At 42.8% G+C, this 27,541-nt stretch overlaps 1 protein-coding gene across 9 annotated transcripts; it reads left to right on the top strand.

The window, feature by feature from the left end:
* Nucleotides 1–1,030: 1,030 nt before the first annotated feature.
* LOC306747046 (serine/threonine-protein kinase MARK1-like) lies at nt 1,031–27,254 on the top strand (the record flags this gene model as incomplete). Of its 9 annotated transcripts, none has more annotated exons than XM_079230045.1 (19): nt 1,031–1,081; nt 3,860–4,060; nt 9,962–10,015; nt 17,543–17,591; nt 18,097–18,162; nt 18,492–18,562; nt 19,823–19,879; nt 20,012–20,248; nt 20,818–20,937; nt 21,608–21,707; nt 21,796–21,908; nt 22,009–22,162; nt 22,907–23,088; nt 23,212–23,303; nt 23,448–23,588; nt 23,785–24,036; nt 24,963–24,989; nt 25,616–25,660; nt 25,791–27,254. In XM_079230045.1, 19 exons carry the CDS (start codon nt 1,031–1,033, stop codon nt 26,134–26,136), a joined length of 2,358 nt encoding a protein of 785 aa, XP_079086171.1. In that variant the 3' UTR covers nt 26,137–27,254. The 9 variants fall into 9 exon arrangements, with proteins under 9 accessions (XP_079086171.1, XP_079086167.1, XP_079086170.1 ...); XM_079230041.1 differs by having other exon boundaries at nt 22,009–22,207; XM_079230044.1 differs by lacking the exon at nt 24,963–24,989.
* Between the last annotated feature and the right edge of the window lie 287 nt (nt 27,255–27,541).

The following is a 27,541-nucleotide window of genomic DNA, read 5'->3' as shown; positions in this document are numbered from 1 at the left end:
ATCAGCACCATAACCAGAAAAACGCAGGTAACGATTTCCAGGATTCAACACATTAAATATGTCTCTTAGTAACACATAGTCACTCAGGTTGCGCTCCCTGCTCATTCAGAAAACAATACATATTTCTATGATCAAACATGACTTGAGGGACAATGAGGGGTGTAATGCTGGAATTTTCCAACAGATGGCAAAGTCTGTCCAGTTTGCAGTGTGACACAGGCTTCACCCTGAACGAGGCCTCTCTCTGGACAGTTACCACATTGTCATACTCATTATGAAGTAGCAAATCACTGAGCTGTTAAACCATGTGTGTCCAACTGCAAGACTGAACTAAGGAGTTGACTCAACCAAAACAATATTTAATGTATGTATATTATCCCAGCAATAAGTGAGCACTACAACACCACCCTAATGCGTCCTTAATAAGCCTCTGGGTGATAGGTCTACAGGTTTGGCAGTCTGTACACGCCCTATAGTTAGTATAGAGGGACACTGTTCCAACTGTGTGCTTAACTGTTTTCTGGTGACTTGAATAATGAGCTATAAAGAGGAGACAAAGGGAGAGAGTGTGTGTGTGTGCGTGTGAGAGAGAGAGAGAGAGAGAGAGAGAGAGAGAGAGAGAGTGTGTGTGTGTGTGTGTGTGTGTGTGTGTGAGAGAGAGAGAGAGATCCCTCCATCCTTCCTGGTGGGAGGTTTGAGATGCGCTGCGCAGACCCGTCCGCTATCGACGCATCTTCCTGGCCGACCACCCCCCCTCCCCTTCTCTCTCTCTCCCTCGGTCTCTCTTTCCTCCTTTTCTGTCTGCCACTAGCCTACCTGAGGGGAAGTGCACAAAGCCAACAAGCAAATCTGGCGTGTCGGCTGGGCCCTGCGCGCGCTATGCTGCGGTAAAAAAGGCCGCTGTTTGCGGTGTTTACAGGGGATGTAGAGAGGGACACAGGCACCGCTCTCCCCCGACGGACCGCGCCGACTGTCTGCTCTGCTGCTGCCCGGCCCGCTGCCTCGCTGAGCGGCCTGCGAGGCACACAAGATGTCGACCAGAACGCCATTGCCAACGGTGAACGAGCGTGACACCGAGAATGTAAGTGCTGCTACCCGGAGACACGCCGGTGGGGTCCCGCGCGTGGGAACAGGGAGGGAAATGAGCCGGCTATGTGGCTATTTAGCGCGCTGGTCGGTGCATGTTTATGGCAGCGCTTTTTTGAGGGGCTAGTTTTGCAGAGCGACTCGACCAATGAGCACTCCGGCTTTTTTCTTCTTCTTCTTCTTCTTCTTCTTTCCCCTCTGACGGGAATATTAGCTCGGAGCCCGGAATAACCTAGAATAAAAGGTGCAGTTGGTTTGTGCCTGCCCCAGTTTCTGCACAACAAAACGGCTAGCCTCAACAACGCACTGCGTCAGTGTGCTGGCTTTAATGATACATGCGAAGCTTGAATGTTAATGTTGAGAATGAATGTGGCCTGTGAGAAAATGCTGTTGCTCCACTGGTGCAACTGGGGGTATTTTCTAGTCCACAACGTCAATATTTAGCGAGGGTGGGGGAGGATGTTGTCCTACTTTTCAATGGCAACGCTTGGTAGCATCGCAATGTGACATCCATCACCTATTGGGGCCTGTTTGTAACTGCACGCTCAGTGAAGAGGAGGAGGATGAGGAGGAGGGAGCTATTATTATGATTATTATTATTATTCACCATTCTGCCGCCACGACACTGATACAGACATGCACGCTATTGATTTACACCAGACAGAAAGCATGGCTTAACCCGCCGGAGATTTCTCATTCACTTTGTGAAGGAATGTTTATGAACGGACACCCCACTGCTCGAGCGCGTACACTCACGCGCTTTCAAATCACAGCATAATAACACACTTTTTTTTAGATCAGTCCAAATGAGGACCTCTGGATGTATGCTGACAGGTTCTGACATATCTAGGTGCGTCTGATTATTTTCCTGGAAACAAGACGAGGCAGCGACTAAACCCTCCTTGTATTGTGTCCTGTTACAAGCAGTGGAAACAGCTGGAAGCAGTCTTTTATTATTTATTTAGTCATTCCCAGATTTAAAAATAAGGCTTTTACCTGCATCTGGGTTATTCATTGTCAGGTGATAACATTTAAAGGGTAAAGTGTATTTCCAAAGTTATTACCTAAACCCTAATGACATCAGCTGTCTTAGTCATTCTCTGCCAGTATTCAGAAATGCATCATTGCTGCAACTGTCTAACAGTCGATTGCTGCTTTAGGTCTCTTAGACATAGACTGCTAAGCAGCTATTAAAGCACTGCCTCAGCAGCAATGGCTGTAGCCAGCCGGCCTAGCCTGCCTCTGCTGGACTCCATCATGCAGCCCCAGGGCCCACTAGCAGCTGAACTGCATTGCATAACAGCTAATTACTCAGAGAGACAAGTGGCTTTAAGTGCAGCAAAATAGAAGAAGCTTTCTCCTGGTTTTCTTATTTTTTTTTATATATGTGTGTCTGTGCAGGTGTGTGTTAATTGTTCAGTGTTTGGCCTCCTCAAAAACATAACATCTGTGTTGGAGTTATTGGATGGTCGAGTGAATCAAACTTTGTATTAATCAAGTGCTCCAAATCACCTGCCTGTCCAGATGCTCCTCAGTTAATTTACATAATTTTGGCGCCAGGCCAAGTGTGTGTTTGTGTGTTAACTCGTGTGTGTCTGAAGGATAAATTGACCATATGATATATCTGATTTAAAGTTGATGGGAGGAAATAAAGGCCCTTTAATGTGGACATATACCAGTTGCATAATAAGTAAGGTAGTGCAAGCAACACAGAGTTCTCTGCCAGGCAGATCTAAAAGAGGGTTTGCTGCATTAGAAACAAGGATGCTGACTTTGACTGGCATCTAATCAAAATTTCTCCTTGCCTTACACACATGCACACACACACACACACACACACACACACACACACACACACACACACACACACACACACACACACACACACACACACACACACACACACTGGGCAGAGTTTGAATCCTGCAGCTAGCTCTCCCTCTGTCAGGATGCATACTATCAGAGGTGATGCGCACCCTGCAGGGTGTAGCGTTTCTCCGGTGAAACAGGAGCAGAGGAGTCTGGGTAACCAGACCAAGGCTTTATTCTCTGGCTGGGTGTGGTGCTCAGGAGCAGAGGATCATGGGATCTCTGACCTGGACTGACATCGGCAGCTGCTGTGGAAGAGAGGACACAGACCAGCAGAGACTGTGCGTAGCCTGTGCCAGCTCTGTACTTATAGCAAGCTGTTCCTAATTCACCTTCAAATGCCATATCACAGGGACACTTGTTGTTAACGGATTTGGCCATGGGGGCCAGTGATATTGTTATAACTCTTGACTCTGTACTGCACACTTTGTAGGTATTCTCAAAGGCACAAAGTCAAAGGAGTTTACTTTCTGTGTCTGATAAGGTCTTTTTGATGTGAATGTGTCACAGAGGGAGAAGAGGGAGCCTGATTCTCTCCCACACAGTTCCTCTTTGGGCTTGCATGCAGGGCACTACTGTGTGCAACGGCATGTGAATAAGGTTACAGTATATATGCACATACACAGTGTCGATCCCCTTCTGGTTCTAGGTCAACTTAATGGGTTCATCTCTGTTTGCACAGCAAATGGTCCACCTTTGGCACACACAAACCTCCACTGCAGCACTCTGCTGCATTGTTTGTTTGTGTGAAGCCAATGTAGCAAGAGGAAGGGTCCTTTTGGGATTACTGAGCCAGAGAGGTTCATGAACTTGTAGACTTGGTGTCTGTATAAATTGTACTGTACAAAGTTCCAGTAAGGGATTGAAGATGTTACTTATCTTGACATGTGTGACTTTTTTCCAGCACTCTTCGGTGGACGGCTTTGTTGAACCCCCAGCCCCCCCGACAAAATCTGCGAGTCGGCACAGCCTGCCGCGATGCCGCAACTCTTTCACCTCCACAGAGGAGCACCCCCATATTGGCAATTATCGCCTCCTCAAGACCATTGGGAAGGGGAATTTTGCCAAGGTGAAGCTGGCACGACATGTCCTGACTGGGCGAGAGGTGAGACAAGTTTTCATTTATATTTTCTAAAATACATTGTTCATCCCAAAACCTACGATGTCAACCTCACTCTTTTATTTCCACTTGTTATGGCTGCAGCTTACTATTATTTCATCATCGGTTAATCTACCAATCAAAAGCGTCCCTGGTTTGATTCTGACCTGCTGCCCTTTGCTGCGTGTCATCTCCTCTCTCTCTCCCCCGTTTCCTGTCATTCTCCAGCTGCTCTAATACATGCAATAAAAGCCTTAAAATGATGGAAAAAATGTCCATTGCAACATCCCAGACCCAAAGTCAAAAATATTACTTGTTTAATCCGACCAACAGTCTAAAACCTAAAGAAGAAAATCATCAATGAACAAGTGAATTTTGTATTTCCTTGTTTCAGTTCTGGTACCAAAGCATGAAAGCTCACTTCAAAGAATGACAAGATTCAAAGGGTACTTACAGTGAGGTCATCATCTCATTTGAGTTACACTTTTACACATCCACCAGGGAAACTTCAATATATATATATATATATATATATATATATAGATATATATATATATATATATATATATATATATATATATATATATATATATATCTATCTATATATATATATATATATATATAGATAGATATATATATATATATATATATATATATATATATATATATATCTGTTCTGTTCTGATTCTTAGGAGAATGAAAGATTTCCTGTCATGACAATATTTCACTTGTCCATGTTAGTTCTCCCAGTCAGGTCAGATCAAGCTCTCTCTTTCTGCCTCACACACAAGCACATGCACACACAAACACACACACACACACACACACACACAGAGCTGACCTGTCAGAGTGATAGACATCTTGCTTTGGTGTGCCGGTAATTAAAGCTCCTGTTTCCCTAACGGAGAAATCAGTGACCTGCGATTCGTTCACTGTCTTTTACTCAGCAGGTATCACAGCACTCACTGTCAGTCCTGATCCACCTCAGATATCCTCTCATGTCTATTTCTTAGACACTTGTTTCAATATGTTCTTGGTCCGATCAGAGTATGGAGGGCATGAATATTCTCCCAGGTCAACCCAGTATCAGTCAGATTCATTCTGCGTCCTTTAATGCTAATACTAAACAGGCATATTGAGTATGCTGCCCCACTGCTTGCTGAGAAGGTCAGCCGCTGCTTTGTGTATCTGAGTGCCCTTGCTGGCTCATCAGAATGCAAAGACATGGATCAGAGAGAGAGAGAGAGAACTGGTGGAAAGAAACCCAACACACAAAAAATAACGCAGTTTGAGCTTTAGCCCAGCAAGTCGTTTTTATTGGCAAAAAGCTAAAACGGCAAAAAACAAGTTTACCTTGAAAAACATCAAAAGAGCTCTGTGGAGAGAGCAGCAGTCACTTCTAGGTGACAGAGTGTCCTCTATCTGCTGAAGAGGGTGATTACAAGATGTGTGCGCACACACACACACACATACACACACACATGCTCAGCTGCACTGATGGACACATTTGCCTGTACCCTATGTCCTCATGTTCCACCCACTAGGGAATGCAATAAATCATTATTTATCAAATTGATTAATCAATTACCAGTCAAATGTTATCATAATGATACCTCATGTTTTTGTTGCACTAAATTTGGACCACTATTATTGATATTGATTAATCTGTAGATTGTTTTTGGTAATCAATTGATCGACTGATAGTTTGGTCTATTTAACATTTACTTTGCACAGCAGTTGGATTCTCACAAGATCACGCGAGAATAGCGGGACCACACAACAATTCAGCTTACTAGGCTTCTGGTATTGGGTTTGTTTTCCGTAAACCAGAGCTTGGACCAATCAGCATCCTGTTAAGAGCCACGGGCAGCGAGGGGCGTGGCTTAGGTGTGTGTACGACAACATGTTCTAAACAACAATGGCAGCTCATGAAGAGGTTAGCGTAGATGCTGCAATAGCACCAGTTATATCAGAACTTCTTCACTGAAAGAAGAGCAAAGAACGACACTTTTCTCGACGGTGAAGACGGTTTCACTCTTCTCCCGACTCGCTTCAGCAAGAGTTTGATTGACAAACGCTTCATCCAATCACCTGCCACGGGATTTTTAAAAGTGCATCCCCTTTCTAAACAGTTTCCAAAGAAACCTCTTCTCAGATGAGTCTGTGAAACAAACCATCTGGTGGGTCAGATTGATATAACGTAAGAATCAGTTATCAAATTAATTGCCCATTACATGTTGTTTTTTGTTGATCAACTTGTCGATTGTTTGACCATTTCAGCTCAAATGTTGACACATGAAAGGAACTTGACTTCAGTAGCTCTTATGCGCACACACACACACACACACACACACACACACACACACACACACACCAAATACAGACATAATGCTAAAAAAAAGACAACAAAGCCAAGGAAACATGAAAATACAGATGCTATATGGCAAGTTGGTATTTCTATACCCCGCAAATCTTAATACTTAATAATCTATATGACATCCTCTATCTTTAGCAGCTCAATCTGAGTAACAATAAACTCCAAATAACTTTAAAAATATATTTGGTACATACAGAGTAGACTGCAATACACAAACATAAAGTATCTATTGTATATGCTGGTCAAAGTATTAGTGTATACTGCATTTGCAGGGTTCTGTATAAACTGCTGGAATACATTTTGAATTGGTCGTTATAAGTTACTTATATACTGTGGCAGTAAGTTTATGTGTGTGTGTTTATGTTTGTGGATGTGCACAATACTTGCAAAGAGAAAAGAATATTATGTTCACTCTGATACATTATATTCCTATATTCTAGCAACAGTAATGCCTTTCTCTTCTGTGTATGAGATAGGACCTTGTGCTCTGCTACAATAGTTCCCTTCAGCTCACAGAGATCATGACGCGGTGGTCATGTAAAAAGAGCTCAGGCGGAAACCAAGATGTAGAGGAACATGTAAACCTCTCCGGCACACAAGTGAAGCTGTGATTACGTTTCCCCTCCGTGTCCTCTAGCTCAATATCCACGTTTACGCCCGCTAACAAGACCTGCATACGGTGAAGAGCATATGGGCCGTATGTTACGAACGCGCTGAATAATTAACAGTGACGCGTGTTGCCCTTCTGTCACACTGGAGCTGAATTATTCACCCTCAAATCCATTACACAGAAAACAAACTCACCCACATGCACACAGACACCGGCATATGATTTAGTGCCATCCACTCGTTCATCAAATCTGAGAACAAAAAGGAAATATTGGATCAGTGTCGCGTAGAGGAAATGTGAAGAATATCTATGACTCATGCAAATGGAATAGTGGATGTTGGAACAATGGAGTGACACAGGAGGACAGCTCGGACACCTGCAGGCATACGTTGACACACACACACACACACACACACACACACACACACACACACACACACACACACACACACACACACACACACACACAGATATACACACACATGCATGCACCTCCACCTGAGTTTTGTCCGTGACAGGAGGCAGTAGAGAGGAGGTGGGCGAGGTCTGTCTGTATACCTCCATGCCCAAAGAGACACCACCTGCATACCGCGTGCCTTTCTGAAGCCTCTCACCCCGCTCGCTCTTTTCCCCGCTTGTCTCTTTTGCGTTTGCTGACATTATTAGTTCACGAGTTTGGTGGAAATGAAATGCAACTTGTAGTGTATTTGGGAAACCCTGCTCGGGCTTAATCACCTGCATTCTCTTCACTGTGACTCAGCATTTTGCTGTCTTTGGATTAGAGCCAGAGTCTGCATCCACTGAACCATGCTTATTAAGCTCTCATAAGGCCGGAGTCACAGCAACGCTGGGATGTTAAATTGTTATTAATGCTTACATGGTATTATTAAACTACAAAAGGCAACATCTCCCCTTCCTCCCTTCTACTCTAATTAGAGGTCAGAAGTCCGGGTTTGCAATCTCTGTCAGAATCTTATTGAACAGTTGAACATACAAAAGACAAAAGTTTACTCAAGTCTGGAGTTTTGATAGTTTCACAAGGCAACATGTTGTAGAGATAGAGGAACTGCTTACTATTGGAAAAGAGAGATAACGCCTCAATCTGTGGAACAGCTGCTCCTGATTCAGCTCAAAAACAACAACCAATACATTCATGAAAAATATATTTCAGCAGGTATTTGTCAAGTTTACAGTTTTTAACTGTTATTTTCTTTAAAACAACGGTATGATTTATTCGAACAGCAAACATCAATATCAGTAGTTTCTTGTCCTGTATTTTAGTTGTCAACATAATGTATGATACAGATTAGTACCAAGGTTATACTTATGTCTGTACATTGTAAATGACGGAAAACCGTAATGTTTTGCTCAAAAGACCTTCATCACAGCTCTTCTTCCATAGAATAGAGTTATACAGTAATAATGATGATGGCAATAACAATAATGATGATAATAAAATGCATTATTATTTTTACAAGAATTGTAGAGACAGAAAGAGAGTAAGAGAGAGAGAGAGAGAGAGGGCGAAACAAAGATCCCAACCGGATTCAAACCGGGATGGTTGTGATGGTGTATTGAGTGTGAAGCAATACGCAGCACTTCCGATGGTCGCTGATCAAAGGGTGGCGGTAACGCGACAAGATAAACTGCAATGCACCAGCAAAGGCTGGAAAAAAATTGCTTAACTTAAAAGATACGGCTGTTTCACGAGGGCAGAAAAACATGCAACACGCATGCAACAAGCATGACTGTGAACTCTTGAGTTATTAGCCACAAGTTGCTCCTCCTTTTCAGTTGAGTTGTATTATGCAACAGTGCCCATTTACATCAACACCACCATACAACATATTTAGTTTTAATGCTGGTGTTTTTGAGTACATATCACTTACAGTATGCAAAACATGGTAGTAATCATTACGGAGATACTTTCATTTGAACTGCACGACTATGAAACTGTTTGGATCTGAGTTTATTGCGACAGGCATTAACAAACACTGCAACAGAGAATAAACACTAACACATGTAAAATGTCCAACACTGTGAAATGGTCTGAAAGGACACAGTTGAAGGGTCTAAACCTCCCTTTGAGCCTAAAGAGGCCAAGCAGCTCCAAAGTGGTTCAAACCGACGGCGTTGGTCTTCCTCAGAGCCCGGTGCTCTCTTTAGCATGGCTGAAAGATCTTAATTGCTTAGTCAGACCGCAAACTGTGACATTCATATTTATTCAGCCATTCTTAAGTCTGTGCCATTTAAACTATAATTATTGTTAAATTCGTTTGTGCACCATCAAAAGGCCACATGCATTATTTTAGTGTAATTATAGTGTAAAACTACTCCTTCAATCTCTTATCAGCATAATGTATGAGCTGGCGAGTCTGCAGTGTGGCTCAGCTACTTGCTCTGTGAAAGCTGCTGAGCTCTCAGAAAGTGAGCCGCCTGTTTCAGTGCACGTTGGGGTGATTATTGAGATGGATGCTTCCGACTGCTGCCTCGCAAGATCTGCCCGGCCAACAGTAGATCACCGCAGACTCAGAGTCACATACAGTATGCTAACACTGGCCTGGCTGCCACACAGAGACGGACTGTCTGTGGATGCAATCACATAAACTGTTAATGTTTTTTAAATTTTTCTTTATCTTTGCCAATCAAAGCACCATCCCTTCGCAAAGTACTGAACAGAGGAGCTTTAAGGTGTGTTCAGATTAAACTAATTCAGCCGTGACATGTTTTGACAAAGCTGCCTCGCAGCGGAATAGTGAAATAATGAGGATAGTTCATTTCAGCACAGGCTTTTACTGTACGAGCCAAAACACAAATACAAAGCTAGAATTCTTTTCGACATCTTGGTTATCTTTCATCTCTACATCCCTCTTCCTTTCTTCTTCTGACTTTGTCGTTCTCTGTCTTTTCTGTTTTCTAGGTGGCGGTGAAGATTATAGACAAAACCCAGCTGAATCCCACCAGTTTACAAAAGGTGAGTCAGTGTTTTTACAGCCTCTTGGTAACATTAATGTCTAGGTTACAGCGGTCGTGGCTTTTTCCATTAGTCATCCCTCTTGTTTCCTTGCTCTTTGAACTCAGGATGTGCTGTTTTGCATAATGTAATCAGATGGAGTCAGGAGAGACCGCAAGGCTCGTTTAATCCAGTGCACCTCTTGACTTTTTGTTGGTATGTGGTTATGAGCAGCTATAAATACCCCTGCCTGCCTGTTTGTCACTTACCCTTGTCTAGCAGTCATAACCAATTACAACGAGGAGTTTGGAACAGTTTCCTGATTACTGGATCCAAATCCAGCTCTTTCTGCTGATTAAACGCACACACCCACACAATCCTCTCGGTAGATTACACCATGTGGAGGGAAAGCGGTCGCTGCTATAAGCACCACCTACTGTGAGTCTCAAAGTAATGCAGGTGTCCAGCTGACAGACAGGATTTCTTTTTCGGAGGTCAGGACATTATTGTAGCATGGCTCCCCATAGCTCCTCTTTTAATTTGAGTGTTTTGTAAAAGATGAACAGATTGCTAAGCAACCTCTTCAGTGACTCATTAGACCGTAATAAAGGACTATTCAAACCACCACCACACCTAAATGGATGGCAGTTGATGTCTTGATAGACCTCTTGGCTTTTATCTCTCTGGAAGCTGCCAGAAAACAATATTGCAAGCAGTCTCAAGCAGAATAATAACAACAATTTGCTTCCCAAAATGTCTGCCCTCACACATTTGTCTGAGTGGAGTTAAACCAATGAGTCTGGCTAATCAACCAGGGTGTAATCGTGAGACAATTGGACACACCTGGGTCTGGCCTTTAATCTTTTTTGTTGAACTGTGAAACGAGACGGTTGGTTTCTGGCATGATTCTGTTCTCCACAAGCAAATCTGTAATTATCTTGGATCTTAATGGGATCCAACTGCAATTCTTCAGACAATCAGTACGAAGACCCTTTGAGAATTTCAAACGCCGGGTTCTGTCTAACTGAGATGAATTTCATTGTGCAAGATCTTTTGTTAGACAGCCTATTGTGTGGTTTCTAATCTGCACACTCACAGTGGGGTAATGCACATTTAGAGGCGTCGTGTATATGTGTGTGGCATTAAGATTCTGAATATGAACTGACTTTACCCCTTTGGGTCTTGTCTCGGTCATGAGAGGTTACGTACCCAATGGGTCGGGTTGTCCGCTGCCTGGTGACGGTCACAGCAGACGTATCATGTGAGACTGCCGACCAATCAGGATCTCTCTGATCAATTATTCAATGAGCCTTTCAGATGTCAGCTGCAGTAGACCTGAGAGGGTCAATATGGAGAAGTCTTTGGGCTTTTCATGGGGGATGAGCTATTATTGGTGTAAACGCATGTATGAACGTTGGTGTTTATGTGTTAAATCTGGTGTGTGTTTGTGTATTGGATTATAAAGACAAGTTCACATCTGTACGTTGCTTGTAGTTGTATATTGTTATGTCTGCTGCTCTGCACTATAGATTGCTTTAAGTGCCATCTGCAATGCAGAAGCTCGTCTTTTAATGCAGCAGTCGTCTCCTGGATTGAATCAATACTCTCATTGGCTCAGAGTCATATGCTCTCCGTCTGAAAGCTCAACTATGGATGCATTAACATCCACCTTAATACAGTTTTTGTTTGGATTGGCCAAATCATATTTGTGAAGAAGGAAGTCAGTCAGTTGTTCTCATTCCGGCGGTTTGGGTTTCGTGGCGCTGCTGGTTTTCAGGATAATTGCCGTTAATGGCAATTAGTTCCCCTTTGGATGACCTCAATAAAAAAACAAAAACAAGCTATGGGTCCAAAGGAATAGAGTTGAAAACCACCACTCTAATTTAACAAACAGATGTTTGTGGATCTACTTAAGCACTGTGAATCCTTCCACCCTTTCGAAAATCTTTCAAATTCTTTAAAATCATAAAAAAACATGAATATCCTCTCAAGGAACATTGTACTTGTTGATGTCTACAATTTGGTGTTCAATGATGTAAACATCTCCCGCTGATGTCAGTTAATTCAGTATTTTTCCGCATGCTTAAGAAAGAAGACTGAATTTCACTTCGTTCCCTGAGGGTGTCACATCCCCTTTCGGACCCTCACCCTGGAAAAGAAGGAAGTAAATGTTATAATAAATGGATGTAAAATGTAAGTCCATCCCAATTTCTGTTTTAGGATGGTTTTGTTTACCCTCTCACGTCAGTGACAAAATAGTCCTGGTGAAAAATGCCATTCTCTGCATCTGAGCAGGCTAATTCTAGAGGCGGATATAAACAACAGACGGTCATAATTATTGATTCGATGACTCAGGCTTTCTACATGCATGAAGAGCAGAGATCGAAGGATGCGTTGATGAAATGATGGTGTCTAAAATGACTAAATGATTAAACATGTTTGTACTGAGGATAAACCTGGGGAAGAAATTAACCACTGTTATAGAACTGTGCTTTATTTGAGATCTTGTTGGTTTGTCAGTGTGGATGAGTGAGGTTTTAGAGGTCTGCTCCTCCTCTCACTGTTAACGGCGACTAGCCCGTCAAAATGCCACTGATCTCTCTTTTTATGGTCTCAGAGGAGCCAGGCTGTGGGCACACCATCTGGCTCAGTAGGCACAGCCAGCGCTCTGGCAGATCCCATACAGCCACACATATATGCATACACACAGGAGATCCTTTGGTTTATGCAGAAGGCTCCAGCTGGCAGAACCTCGTTTTGTTTGTGTGTTTCATTCACGTTTGGCAACATTTCGCGCACATGGATGCCTTCCTGTACCTGTGTACAGCCATTAATTCACTGATACACACATGCAAGCATCCAGTCTCACCTCTCTCAGAGTAGGATTTAGAGACCGCAGAGACAAAGAGATGAAGTCAATCTCAAAATCTCTGTTTTTGTTACTTATTTTCTGGAGCTTATCTTTGTCAGTCTGGTGTTTCCCTCCGATTATTTGATTTTAAAAAAGGGTTAGCAGAGGCCAAAATGAGTCACAAGGCTAGAATGAAGCTATGGTCTGTTCCTTTATGGTCCTCGCTTCCCTGGTGTGACTTTGTGGTGGTTTCAGTGTAACAGGAAATGAGGTCAGCTGAGCTTCCAAAGCACCTCCTTAGATCCACCTCAGGAAATGCATCACATGTCATCTGTGGTCAGGGATGTTGACGTTGTCAGGGTTTTGAGGCATGTTAGCCCGAAAATAGGCCTCTTTGTTAATCCCCTCTTTCACTGAGCAAACGCTGCTCTCATCCCACCATCCCATCGCTCTCTGTCTCTTCCTAATCTGTACATAAGAGTTTTCATTGCTTCAACAATGACAACATCAACAAAATATTAAAGGTTATATAATCGACCTGTCAGACGTGATAGATGCGCCGTTTCAGACCATATTAAAGCCTGTGCTTTTAAAAGGCGAGACACTCACATTTGGAAAAGGTCTCTACCTTTTCAAAATGTGAATGTGTCTCGCCTTTTACGTGACGCAGAACAGGCCGGAGAAATTCAAGAGAGTAAACGAAGCAACAGAAACACTGGCAGCTTCACTGAAAATTAAAATCTCCTTTCTAGATGTGGCTCAGAGCCACATTGCTGCTAACCTTCAGTCTTCCAATGTTTTGTCTGAGTGTCACGGTTTTAAGGCAGCCAGAGTGTGTTCACAACAACATACTCTGTATTTTCAGCCAGTTGCGAAAAGCCCACCATGGGGTCAAGCTCTTTTAATGGCTGCTGTTTATGTCTGTCTTGCGCCTGCCACACTGCATTAGCCAATGAAATGCTGTCGAGCCCATTGGCTACAGGAGCTTTGGTCTTGTTCAGATGAGTGGAATGTGATTGGACAGACAGCACTGTTGTCCGCGGTGAATCATGAAACAAATCAAATGTTGAGGCTAATTTTAACACAGATTTGTTATTCACAGCAGCATTATCAGGAAAAAAAACAAGGTGCAAGAGAGCGTTTAACCACAGCTGTGTAGTACTAGTTTGCACATGCAGTACTGATCGAGCAGGTTGTATGGATCGGGTAGCGAGTGACAAGTGGCTCCTTTTGTATCGGTAATTAGCTGAACAATTATCACATACACTCTGATACCCGATCCAATATTTTAGGCGGAATCTGAGGCATTTGGTAAAGTTGAAGTTGTATCTTGGCGTGGCGAATAATGAATAGTGTATAAGGTGGCACATCTTCGTAGAAGCAGAGAGAGATGGAGACAGGTGTTATTTTCAGCAACAGGAGTGGAGGACAGGACAGATTGTCTGAATGTCAGCGACACCTTTGTTCCCTCTGTCGGTCTCCCACTGTCTTCTTTTGACATTATTTACTGATATGTGGTTTTAAAATATTGTTTGAGCATGGGGAAGTGCGCGCACACACACACACACGCACACACACACACTCATTGGCAGGGCTACTCATCCTGTCAATAATGTTGAATGAGCCGCTGTGCTGCTGTGACAGAAACAGTCCAGCCAGTTCTTGTCAGTGTTCCCAGTCTGATATCTGCCGTTCTGCTCCTTCTGCATGGGGGCTCTGCTGTAATTAAGGCTAGTTTGGGAGTCTGGCTGCCCCTGGGTGGCTGGAAGTAGGTCACTGGCACAGACTACTGAGATCCAGGCACATTAGAAACGGTGTGTTTTTGTGTTTGTGATACACATATCGTTTTTGCAGCTATTGTCTCAATTCACCATCTAAATCAATCATTTGTATTCATTTTAGTTTAAAGAAAGTAATTTAGCCTCAAAGGAAGATATTAGGACTCGCTCACCTTCTCCAGAACTACATTGAAAATGTTATTTGCCCCGCTGTGACTCCCCTGTATGCCTGTAGACATTATTGATGTTATATCTCGACTAGATCAAAGATCCTACACTCATTATCTCATGTGAGCTTTGTACATCCCCATTGAGCTTTTATCGACGGGGCTGCGTTTGTTGTCGTCGTTTTTCCACCGCTTCTCAGATTTGTTCTAATTTTTGTTTCCAAGTGGCTGCACGCGTGCTTCCCATGTGAAGGGCTTTAGGGCAATGACGCAAACGAGAGAGAGAGAAAGAGAGAGAGAAAGAGAGAGAGAGAGAGAGAGATAGAGAGAGAGGGGGGAAGAGGCAGAGAGGGGAAGAGATAAGAGATGAAGATGAAACACAGACTCTTTAGTCCATCACTCATTCAGATCAGAATAATAAAGAAGTCCTGTCTTGAAGGCCGTGTCACATGTTAAAGCACGTGAGTGGATGAATGCAGATCGAAAGCTGCGACTCATGTGTCTATTCCTGTGTACTGCAGGATCTTGTGGTTATTGTGTCAGTGTGTTTCCACTCTAATTGACTGTGTTACCGTGGGGGAACCTCTCAGGCCAACGTAGCAGCTGATGAATATGGAGCAGGGTTTGCCACACAGGAGAAGCTATTCTGAGCCGCTGAGGGAACGGAGACATTTGTTGACAAAAACATGGTGCCGTTTAAATTATGAAATCTGTACGCACACACATTGCTTTTAAATGTCGGATTTAAAATAAACAGATATTAACCTCAAACAAACAGGTATCAACAGTTATGTACAACTGATTTTATTTTTTCTTCAAACTATGATTGTATTATTCTTAATTTTGACATTGGTCTCTTTGTCCATATAACTCAAACCTGTTTATACATCAGGTTATTTGCATTTGCAATACAGTCTTGTTTAAATGCATTGTTTTAATAATGCAGGTGATAATTTATGTCAACAAAAGAACACAACTATTAATGTGTTAATCCACCTAAGATTTAACTCCTTAAAAATATGTTTAAAATAACTAAAACAGCTGGACACTGTTAACATTATTCAAACAAAAGTAAATTGTGCATTCCTTGTGGGCTATTTTCAGCTGCATATTAATACACATGTGGTGCTCCGATGAGTACTCAAAGCAGTAGGAAAGTGTATGTGGAATGGATTCAAAATAAACTACAGTGCCCATTTTTATTGTAATCGAGGCAGATGTCACCCAGTGCAACAATGCAGCTCGCTTTTTTAATTGTGTTTGGGCAACAATGGAGCTCTATGGCACAGAGGAATACGCCATATCAGGATTTAGCCCTCACAAGCAACACTTGTTAGTCGGGAAAAACCCAATCTTTGTTGGCTTTCTTATTTTTGTCTTTTTATGGGACTTTTTGACAATACGAAAAATATGGAAGGCCTATTCTTTAAGCCCTCTGCAGCAGCTCTGTGTCTGTGTCTGTGTGTGTGTGTGTGTGTGTGTGTGTGTGTGTGTGTGTGTGTGTGTGTGTGTGTGTGTGTGTGTGTGTGTGTGTGCGCGCAACGAGACGAGGTGTCAGAAAGAAAGAAAGAAAGAAAGAAAGGAAGAAGAGAGGCAGGAGAGCAAGTAGAGAACAGAGGAAAGAATTAGAGGGAGGGAGGGAGGGAGAGTACCTGCATGTTGTTGAGCCAGACTGTAGCTGAGAGGTCCTACAGTCGGGCCTGCTCACACTGGTATAATGGCTGTGTTTGATGACCTAGAAACATAGACTATCAGAGCACTTATGTAAGACCAAAAAGGCCATTAGAAAAGCTGCACGCACACACTGACGCATACACCACCACTACATTGTCCACTCTCATTTTTAATTTGACGTGTTCAGTAATGACGCGTTGAGTAAACATAATTTTTTAATTATACAATACACACAAGCAATACATTTGCTCAGCAAATGGCAAAATCTGTGCTCCGTCTCAGGTAGCAGTAGATGCTGAATCCCAGCTGAGTGTGTGTGTGTGTTGAAATTGAACACTCAAAGCCTGAGCACGACTGGGAATCAGCAGAATGTAAATGATTCAACAGCACCTCTAAGTGGCTGCGGGAGCTCCTCTGACATAAACAGCCACGCCGAGAGTGAGGAGACGCGGTTTAAATTGTATTAAATAACTGAATTATCTCCTTTCTCTCACTCAGCTGTTGGACATTGTGCTTAGAGACAATATGATGTAATTGTTCTTTTATTTGTTTCCCATAAGACTGGATAGAAACGTTTCCCATCTGCAGTAAAAAGAGTCTTCTTTATCATAATAAACCTTGTATAAGAGTTCACACTCTGCTTTGTTTTCTAGAACTGCATGCAGAGCATCAACTTGATTTTGCCGTTCTTTTCTTTTAAGATGATGACATTAGGCAGCAGATGTCTAGCTGGCTGTCAGCCTGTGTGCTGCTACTCTGCAGTGGCTAGCTGGCTGGACTGCAGCGTGTCAGTGAAATTGTGATCCTGGTCCTCATGTGTGTAGAGTTTCATGCAACGTTGTCACTGCATCAGTCATATTGCTTTCCACGGTTCAGTAGATCCTCAGGTCCTCTCATGTTCCTGTGGAGTGTAATCCAGTGTCAGCAGTTTATTGTGGCTCAGCTCCCTAATCAGAGCTTGATAACATTCTTTAACTGTGTTTTCCCAGAAGAGAAAGAGCTGACCCTCAGGGTCACTGCTTGTAATCTCATTCGTTATGTTTTTGGATTAATTAAATGTCCCTCTGTGTCTCAACAGCTCTTCAGGGAAGTCCGAATAATGAAGGTACTGAATCATCCAAATATAGGTAAGTTCAAACAGGAACCTGAAGCTTGAGGGCAGCTCAGCAATGATATTCCCCTTTGATTTGGATCAGTGTTACTAATTAAACCGACACCACCAAGTTAAACCAGTATAACTTGCATCATAGGAATATAATTCTTTCATCATAATTCTTCAGTTTGTGCTATTTGTTTCCTGCTTTTGCAGTAAATTGTATTTATATTTGTTGTGTAGGATTCTCTGATGTCATGTCAAAATAAGAGCATTGCCACATTTGGACTTTTACTAATCAGAAATTAAGTAGTTTGATGATCTTATTAACAGTTGCATTGGTTACATACAAATGCCTGACTTAATATTTTTTAACAAAAAGTATTGGCTCCCTCAAGACTTCAGATATGAAGATATGAGATTTAATGCAATGAGGGAACTCTCACCAGACAAGTGAACTCAGTCAATTTAGCTTTTCTAAATAGCTAATGTATTTATCTCTGTGTCCTTCTCTTTCCTTTTTCCAATTTCTTCTGCAGTGAAATTGTTTGAGGTGATTGAGACAGAGAAGACGCTTTATTTGGTGATGGAGTACGCCAGTGGGGGTGAGTGAGGCATTCAAGCATGTCTACTAAATATGTGTGAGTGTTTTCCTGCTTATTATTTCCATAATATAGGTTCTAGAGCAAGTTAATTAGCACACAGACAAACACAGTCATTAGTTTATGTTTATTCCACAAGGTCATGTAACTTCTGCCTCAAACTAATCTTCATATACAAAGACTAAACTATTTAAGTGCAAAACATGCTATTTAGATGTTTTTATGTAAAACACCTCACAGCAACAGTGGCTAAACGATTATAGTTGTGATAAAGGTAATATGAAATGTGAATATATTGAATGATAATTATATATTGTGTCTCCCTACTCCAGGAGAAGTATTTGACTATCTAGTAGCTCACGGCAGAATGAAGGAGAAGGAGGCCAGGGCCAAGTTCAGACAGGTGAGTCATCAGCATCGCAGTGCTCGCACCTCTGTCGTCATTCCACTCACCGCTTTCAGAGGGAAGACCGCATGCACCACGATCAAGCTTTGTCACCAACTGCAGAGGAAGGATGGAGCGCCGATAGCTTGGCCAGAGAGAACTGGGGGTTATGAGAATAACTTCCCTATAGATGCTGCTATGACACCTAGTGGTGCTATAAGAGCAACGAGGCATCAACAGCAATTCAGTGGCCTCTTTCATGCTCACTTATACTCTGAAAATGAACAGAATTAGACCAGTTCTTTCAGACCCACTCTGTTCATGTTTAAAATCCCCCACTGACGGTCTTAGATGACTCAGAGGAACTGTGTGTGACACGGTGTGGGCGGCTTATGTGTGTGTGCGTGTGTGTGTCTCACAGTATAGATAGATCAACATTCAGAAAGGTAAAGAGTGTGTGTGCGGCTGAGAGCTGGCAGGTGGGCGGCATCTGTCAACGAACAGTTTTTCTTTTTGATTGATTCTATTTAGGCATATGTTGGTGAAATCACAACTGTCAGCTGTCATAGCAACTGCTTACGGTGTGTCACATGATTCAAATGGCATTTGGGCCTGAAAAATCACAAAACTTGCTTGCATGAGAAATACAGTTCCTAGACCTTGGTTAAAGATTCAAAAGCCTCAAACATTTCCTTTTTTGGAAGCAGAAAAGTCAAAAGTCTCCTTTTGTAAGCCTCACATTCTTATTAGCCATTAACTATATTGAGGATGTTTGCAACAATTACTTTATCATAATGCGATACGAACTGTTGCTGCCAGAGCTGTTGGATGTAGAAGACATAGTCAAAATGATCCTGCTGTTGACAGTGAATCTGAATAATACATTTATTGACTGATGGTAATTATTTAGATTTCATTGTGATGCTGAAATAGTGTTGCTAACGAGAAGAAGCCTTGCTAACAAGCCATGATTGGGTTGTAAACTCGCACAACAATTAATATTTTTTATATTTTGTGAATTGTGTTGTTGAGCTTCAACAATTAGTCTATTGGCAGAAAATTAATCTGCAATTGTTTTGATGATCGATGAATAGTTTCAGTTATTTTTCACGCAGAAAAGTCAAATATTCTCTGGTTTCTCAGGTTTTGCTCCTTTTCTTTCTCATATGTGACAGTAAATTGAATTTGTTTGAGTTTTGAAAAGTGCTACAATAGTTTTCTTCCTTAATATTTGATATACCTGTGGTGTCCCATGACTTCTGTGTGTTTGTATTTCAGATTGTGTCTGCAGTGCAATATTGTCACCAGAGGAGGATAGTACACAGGGATCTAAAGGTGAGGATCTGGTCTCTCCTGAGTGGTATCCATATCTGGCATGTATATCTTGGTTAAAAACATCTATAATCCATCATGTTCTGATATGTTAACAATCCACATGATTATTTGCTTCTTCTCTCCCCACCCCAGGCAGAGAACCTGTTGTTAGACGCAGATATGAACATCAAGATAGCCGACTTTGGCTTCAGCAATGAGTTCACTGTGGGCAGCAAGCTGGACACTTTCTGTGGCTCCCCGCCGTACGCCGCTCCAGAGCTCTTCCAGGGGAAGAAGTACGACGGACCAGAGGTGGACGTGTGGAGCCTCGGGGTCATCCTCTACACTCTGGTCAGCGGATCACTACCCTTCGACGGACAGAATCTAAAGGTGTGCTTATGTTTATGTGAACAGAGGAATGTGTTGCTTTACAAAGGACTTAAAATGTGGTTTAAGTTTAATACGGTTGCTTCTGATCCGCCACGTTAACGCATCACCGCATCACCGCTTTTCACCGCAAACACATACTGATAAAGGGCTCAGTATGCTTCAGATGAAAAGGGTTGTGAGATTGTCGAAAGGTATGGTCACATTATGCTTTCAAATTACTTAATTTCCCCAAAAAATTACTCAAACTGATGAATCAATTATCAAATTGTTGGCGATTAATTTAATAGTTGACAACTAATCGATTAATCATTGCAGCTCTACAATTGAAGCGTGCTGAGAGAGTTGGTATGTCTTCCAAAAGAGAGATGAAAGGACGAAGCGGCCACTGTTGCAATTGAAAGTCCCAATAGTAAAAGTAATGATAACAAATGCCTCTCTGAGACATTTTTTATTAATGATTATATATGAATAATTCTGTTTGAATCTGAAGTCGCATGGACAGCAAAGGCCAAAGTAAATGTGATTTCTCATGCGGTTTAATGTCTGTCTGTCTGTGGCTTGGTGTGCAGGAGCTGAGGGAGCGGGTCCTGCGGGGAAAGTACCGTATTCCTTTCTACATGTCGACAGACTGTGAAAATCTGCTGAAGAAGCTACTCGTGCTCAACCCTGTCAAACGAGGCAGTTTGGAGGTATTACTGCCGTTTGCATTGTTGCATCTTCACAGTCATTTGCTCTCCATTCAAAAAATGTGTTGCACGGCAGCCGAACATACAGTCCTAATAATTTGGAGCATGATTGTTGTGCGTCATCTGGAAGCACACTGCTGTTGTTAATTATCAACCAACTCAACAGACTGCAAAGTGAAATCTGTCAGATGGAAATTTACAATTGTTATTCATCTGAGATCAGAGTGGCCTTACATCATTCTTTGATGAAAAACATTCACAAATAGTAAAGTAAAAGGATTGTATGAAAAAAACAACATAATTAATTCATCAGAATCTGTCTTTTAGTGCATCCATATAATAAATGACAGCATGTTTCTCCTTTGCAAACAATATACAGTTGTCAATTCAATTCACAATCCGTCTGTCCAGAGTCAATACCGCCCCTGCACTCAGAACCAGACTGAAGTTCAATAGTAAAGATTTCTCCACGAATAATAACAATTGATGACGCTGTTGTTCTGCCCCAGCGGATTTCATAAATAAGTCATTAATTTCTGTTGTGCAATTTGCCTTGAACTTAGCTGTCATGTTGTGAATTAACAGGCGTGAGTCCTGATTAATTATCTGAACTTGCAATTGTACAGGTTTTACTGGACATACATGAGCTCTAATTGTCTTGTTTCTTTGTCAGCAAATAATGAAAGACCATTGGATGAATGTGGGTCACGAGGAGGAGGAGCTAAAACCTCACATCGAGCCAGAGGAGGACTTTGGTGATACATCTAGAATAGGTGTGTTTGAAAGTGTGTGGGTGTCACTCTTCATGTAATTTCCAGTTCACTGATTTTATGATTCATTTTGACTTCTATCCTCCATCAGAGCTCATGGTGACGATGGGCTTCCCTAACGATGAGATCACAGAGTCTCTACAGGGCCAGAAGTACGATGAAGTCATGGCCACCTACCTGCTGCTGGGCAGAAAAGCTCCGGAGGTCATTTTTTGTCTGACTTGCATCATCTTTACGTCATCACCAGTGGTTAAAGCATGAAGTCATGTGACCACACCCCTCGTCCTATGTCTCTCTGCTTCAGTTTGAGGGGAGTGAACCGCTCACTAACAGCGTTCTGGGTCAGCGACAGCGGCCGACCAGTGACATCAACAACAGCTCCAGCATTTCTCCGGCTCATCCCAAGGTCACACGCAGCATCTCGGCCAACCAGAAGCAGCGCCGCTACAGTGATCATGGTGGGGATGATGAGGGTGGTGGTGGTGGTGTCGTAGAGAAGCCAAGTAAAGTAACATCATCCTTCCCAGCTCTGAGAGTGCTGCTGGCTGCGTGCTGTGTAGGGGGAAGTTGCTCTCAGTCACTGAGGATTGGCCTGTGATCACCCTGCTGATGTGCCACTTAGCAAGGCACAAGCTCTACCAGCTCCACTGGTGCTCTTAAAGAGCTGAAAAAAACCTGATTGAGCTTTAGAAAAGTCAAGGAGATAAATAAACTGCATTTGAATTGTTATCGTGAAAGACATGGTGTACATCAAACAGTGATTTGTTGGCTTAATGTTTATTTTCAAAATCAGTCCATCAAAATGTTCGAATCAGTGACTCAACCTCGACACTGCACTGGTTGTTGAGCAGCTTCCTCCTACGTCATGTGGGGCCATTGTGTCTGGCGCCATCTGCTGGCTGGCTGCCTTCCTACAGCTCCTCGACGAACAGCGCCTCAAAGCATGAGGAGGGAACAGCTTTGCTTTGTACACGCTCACCTTGGCTTCTGTAGCTGTAATTAATAAACTAAGTGTTTAGTGCAGATTTATATTTCATAGACTAGATGATATCTAGATCTTGGCTTTGAGTGGCTTTGCTTGACGCTACTGTAAAGATGGCACTGTCCTTGTTTGTTCTTATTTGTCTGAGAAATCGTGATATTGGAGCTGTAATAGTGATATTATTTCTAAGTTTATTCTCATGTGTGTGTGTGTCTGCTAGTTGGTCCGTCTGTGCCACCGGTGGTATCGTACACGAAGCGCGGCCAGGCCTTGAGTGTGGAAAGCGACCACAGGGAGGAGTGGGACGGAGCGCGCCGGCTGGAGCTCAACACGTCGAAAGGAGACGTTCCCGCCTCACCACTGGGGGTGCAGGAGAGGAAGAAAACTACAAGTGCTGTCGGGGTGAGGATGAGGAGGACACACTTGCTCACACATGTCCACATACAGCACATGCTCATAAACAGCGAGTAGACATTACTAGTGTTTTAAATGCTAAATGCTTTTTGTCTCTCTTTCCACAAACAGACCAATGGATCAATGACTCGCAGGAACACATACGTGTGTGAACGAACCTCTACTGACCGATATTCAGCTATTCCCAATGGCAAAGACAGCAGGTAACACACAAACACACCCCCAGTTAACTGCAGGCCGAAATCTAGCTCTTCATGTTCTCTGTCTTCATTTTTCCCCCCATTTTAATAGTGTGTTATACAAGCACTGTACCAATTACTAAATATATCTTCATCCTTGGCCCCCAGTTTAACAGAGGTATCAGGGAGCACCTCGTCGACCGCAATGAGCGCAACACGACCTCGTCACTCCAAGTCCATGTCATCGTCAGGGCATCCTTCAAAGAGCACACTGCCTCCCATCGACGACAACACAGAGCTGAAAGCCAGGTGAGCAGCCTGATCATCAGCTCTCCATCTGCAATAACTGAGACTGTCAGGGCTGCGTATTTTCCATGTTGAAGTATATTGCTGGCAAAGATAGTGATGCTGATAGTATGATTTACTACTAAGTTACAGCATATATAGCGAGCATGCAAATTGTGTAACACATGGAGTGATTTCTCCTTTGATTGCTATGTTGCAGCTCCTCTCCGCGGGGTCCCTCCACCTCTCCGTCTGCACACAGTATTAGCACCCCAGAGAAGAACCGCTTCCCCCGTGGTACCACCAGTCGCAGCACTTTCCACGGAGCTCAGCTCCGAGACCGACGCAGTGCCACTTACAACGGCCCCCCCGCTTCGCCCACGTTGTCCCACGATACAGGGGCTCTCGCCCAGCAGCGCAGGGGCACCTCCACTGGGATCATCGGCAAGATCACCTCAAAGTTTGTCCGCAGGTCAGTGAAGACAAACCGCTGCACTTCAGTTTTAAAGGAATTGTTGTTCCTTTGCTACTGAAGTCTGATTTATATTCCTGCGAGTGCAAGCTCCAAAAACCATCTCTGCAGAGCCTCTGCGCAAGTAAAAGGCAAAACTCAGATAAACTCATGGATGTCGTTTTATGTATCTGCAAGCTGTCTGGAGGTATGACTGATCTTTTCTTCATTAGTTAACACACATTAGAAATGCCAATTTAGACTTCTTCATTGGTGACTGATCCAACTAAACACTAGTTTTGCAATTAGCATTTTTAATGTATGTCATCTGCTGTCATTATTAAAAAACGTTCTTTTTACATGCCGAACGTGCATAAATATGGCCTTGTTTTAGGACTCATTCCTGCAGCCCTCTATAGAAATGTCACTGCTGGTATTTTAGTTTAGCATGTTTGCATTGCTAATGTTTGCTAATTAGCACAACATACAAAGTACAGCTAAGGCTGATGGTAAAAGCTTTGCAGGTATTTAGTCATAAACTAAAGTATTGGACAAATTGAATAGCTACTGAATAAAATGGCTATAACTAGGCCTCAAAGTGCATGCAGAGACATAAAATATCTCTGATCAACCTTAAAACAATTGGAAAATTCCCCAAAACTAAACTAAAGAGATTAAAGAAGTACTGTACTTGTGTTTAGATTATGTTATGATGATGTCCTTACATTTTCCAGCAGTAAAAACAAAGAAAGCATCACACACGCTTCCTGCCTCCTGAAGACACTCTGATCTCCTCCCAATCCTTAGTGCTCGTCATAATTCCATACTCTTACCTCTTACAAGCAAAGGATAAGACCGCATCATGCATACAGCAGCTCCTTGTGTCACCTTCACGCCTGCCCATCTGGTAGAAGCTCACAGCTTTCTCTCCTTCTTTCTCCACATAGAGCTCTGTCTTTCAGGTCGACCCGGAGGTAGGAGAACAAAACGCTTGCTGCACCTGTTCCCCCCTGTCCAAAAAACAAAACAGAACTGTGCCCACTATGACCTTCGCCCGTGTTTCCTTAACCCCTTACGTATTTGCCCACTACACCACACCCTTGTCTACTGACACCCTTGTTATGCCGTCTATTTTCTTTCCTTGTGTCCACTGCCTCGAGAACAAACCTCACGGATCACCAGCATTTCCTTTACTAAGCTAAGTCACCATATGTGCTCTTCAAGTCGCTGGCTCTCCTCTCCTTACTCTCCCTCGTCTTCATGCTGATCTGAAGTGAAAAAGCCTGTGATGGCAGCCGAGTCGGAGAATCACTTTTTCGCTCCTTACAGATCAGTGGGGATTAAGGGAAGGTAGCGTTCAGTAGACCGGATGATGCTTTTGGTTATTGTGAAGGGGGCTACAATAGTATGTGCATCAAGAAATAACCACATTGTGTGCTGACCACACTTCCTAATACCCAGGAGTGTGGATTCTTTCCTGGCATGATGCCTGACACCCCTCTCTGTGTCCAGTGATGATGGGGGTGGTGTTGGTAGTGGGGTGGGTGAACTCATGTTGATCGGCTCGGGGGACTAACAATGTATTCCTGGTTTGTTTCAGGGTGCCGAGTGAGGGAGAGGCCAGTGCCAGGACAGAAACACCGAGGTGAGAATTTGATTGAGACGTAGATTTCACAGAAAGCCTGTAACCAACTTCAGCCTCTTTCAACGCCTCTCTCCTCTTCTATTTATTATATCATATGTATATATTTGTATCCTCTCTTCTGTTGGTGTAGAAGCTTGTCGGGTGATACGAAGGATGACAACGGTCGAGACTCCAAGCCCCGCTCGCTTCGTTTTACCTGGAGCATGAAGACCACCTCCTCCATGGAGCCGGCCGAGATGATGAGGGAGATCCGAAAGGTTCTCGACGCCAACAGCTGCGATTATGAGCAGCGTGAACGCTTCCTGCTTTTCTGTGTCCACGGTGACGCTCGCCAGGACAACCTGGTCCAATGGGAGATGGAGGTGTGCAAGCTGCCCCGCCTTTCCCTCAACGGCGTGCGCTTCAAGAGGATATCAGGCACGTCCATCGCCTTTAAGAATATCGCCTGCAAAATTGCCAATGAGCTCAAACTGTGACAGCAGATGGAGTCCCAGTCAGTCTTTGGTGAGCTCTGGTTGCAGTCTATTCTCATCACTGGATTAGTGTTGACTTACAGGACAGTACTACACAATTCAGCACTGAAGGTCCTCACCTCGCAGAATCAGGGTGGATTCGGCTGGTAACGTGCAATACTGGCCATGAATGTACTGTACAGGGTAGTGGATCAGAGAGATAACGCAAGGTTTAACCTCTGTGATGGAGAGAGAGCAAAAACAGCTAAACCCCAGTTTATTTCTTCCGTCCGGCCCTCTGTCTCTCTAATTAGCCCGCTGCTCCTCGTCATAGCACACATTCATGTAACACGTGCAGTATGCAACTAAAGATGACCATCCTGCAATAACGTTTTCAATCTCTTTTTCTAAATGCCTACTACAAGATCTACTCTCCTCGCTGAATAACCATTAAAGTTACTGAAAGCTAAGATAGCCGCTTTTCCACCTGTGTTAAGTCAGTATATAGATCAGGCTAGAGCCCATACTAAAACTATGTAAAAAGAGAATTGTACTGTATGCATAACATCTGCAGGTACTGTATTGTATATTGATTTTGCGTTCTGTACAGAATTTTATTGTCAATAATGTCTTTTTTTCATGGGATTTCAGTTCTTTCCTAATATAATTGATGTCTCTTAAAGCATTATCCTTTCGGTCTGTGAGGTTTTTTTTTTTTATTATTTCTTTTTTTTTTTTTAAGAGCCACCATATAAAAATAGTGTTTTAAATTTTATTTAAAGAGCACTAAATTATTTTGTGGAGTATTAAGGGATGTTTTCCCTTGCCTTTTGTGTTATATTTTATTTGCCTATGGAAAAAACACTAAGTTACACCACATAGACTTGAGTAGTAACTTCAGTTAAAACTGAAAATGTGTTCACTTTATTTTGTCTCGACAGTAGGTAGGTGGTTTGGAGATCCTGCTGCAATTGCACAAGTTTTCCAGGGTGATGTGTATGAACATGAGAGTGTGCACCTGTATTTCTTTCATGTTAGTTTGGTAGTCCTCAGTTAAAAAAAAAAGCAGGGTTTAAATTGGTTTACTTCGGAAAGCGGAGGACGGGATGTCTCGATCCAAAAGACTGAATGAAAAGTCAAACAATCACCATGAAAGAAGCAGTTGGTCTCGTGGAGCCTTTCTGAAGAGTCTGGTTTAGACCTGCCACCAGTGTGATTGTGCAGGTACTTGTGTATCTCCTTGCTCGTGTTTTTTTTTCTTCTTTTTTTTTTCTATTCAGCGAATTTTATTGTATTTATTCCATTACATTGTAATGTGCTGCTTTGTAGAATTGAGGCGTGCACTTTGTTGGAGAAAATAAAAATGATTTTATTTGTTTGTATCTATTTTTTTTTTTTTCTTCCTATTTGAATCCATTAGTTAAGATGT

The sequence above is a fragment of the Taurulus bubalis genome (assembly GCF_910589615.1).
Source record: "Taurulus bubalis genome assembly, chromosome: 14".
In the NCBI taxonomy this organism is placed as follows: domain Eukaryota; kingdom Metazoa; phylum Chordata; class Actinopteri; order Perciformes; family Cottidae; genus Taurulus; species Taurulus bubalis.
This window is presented reverse-complemented; position numbering and strand designations above follow the sequence as displayed.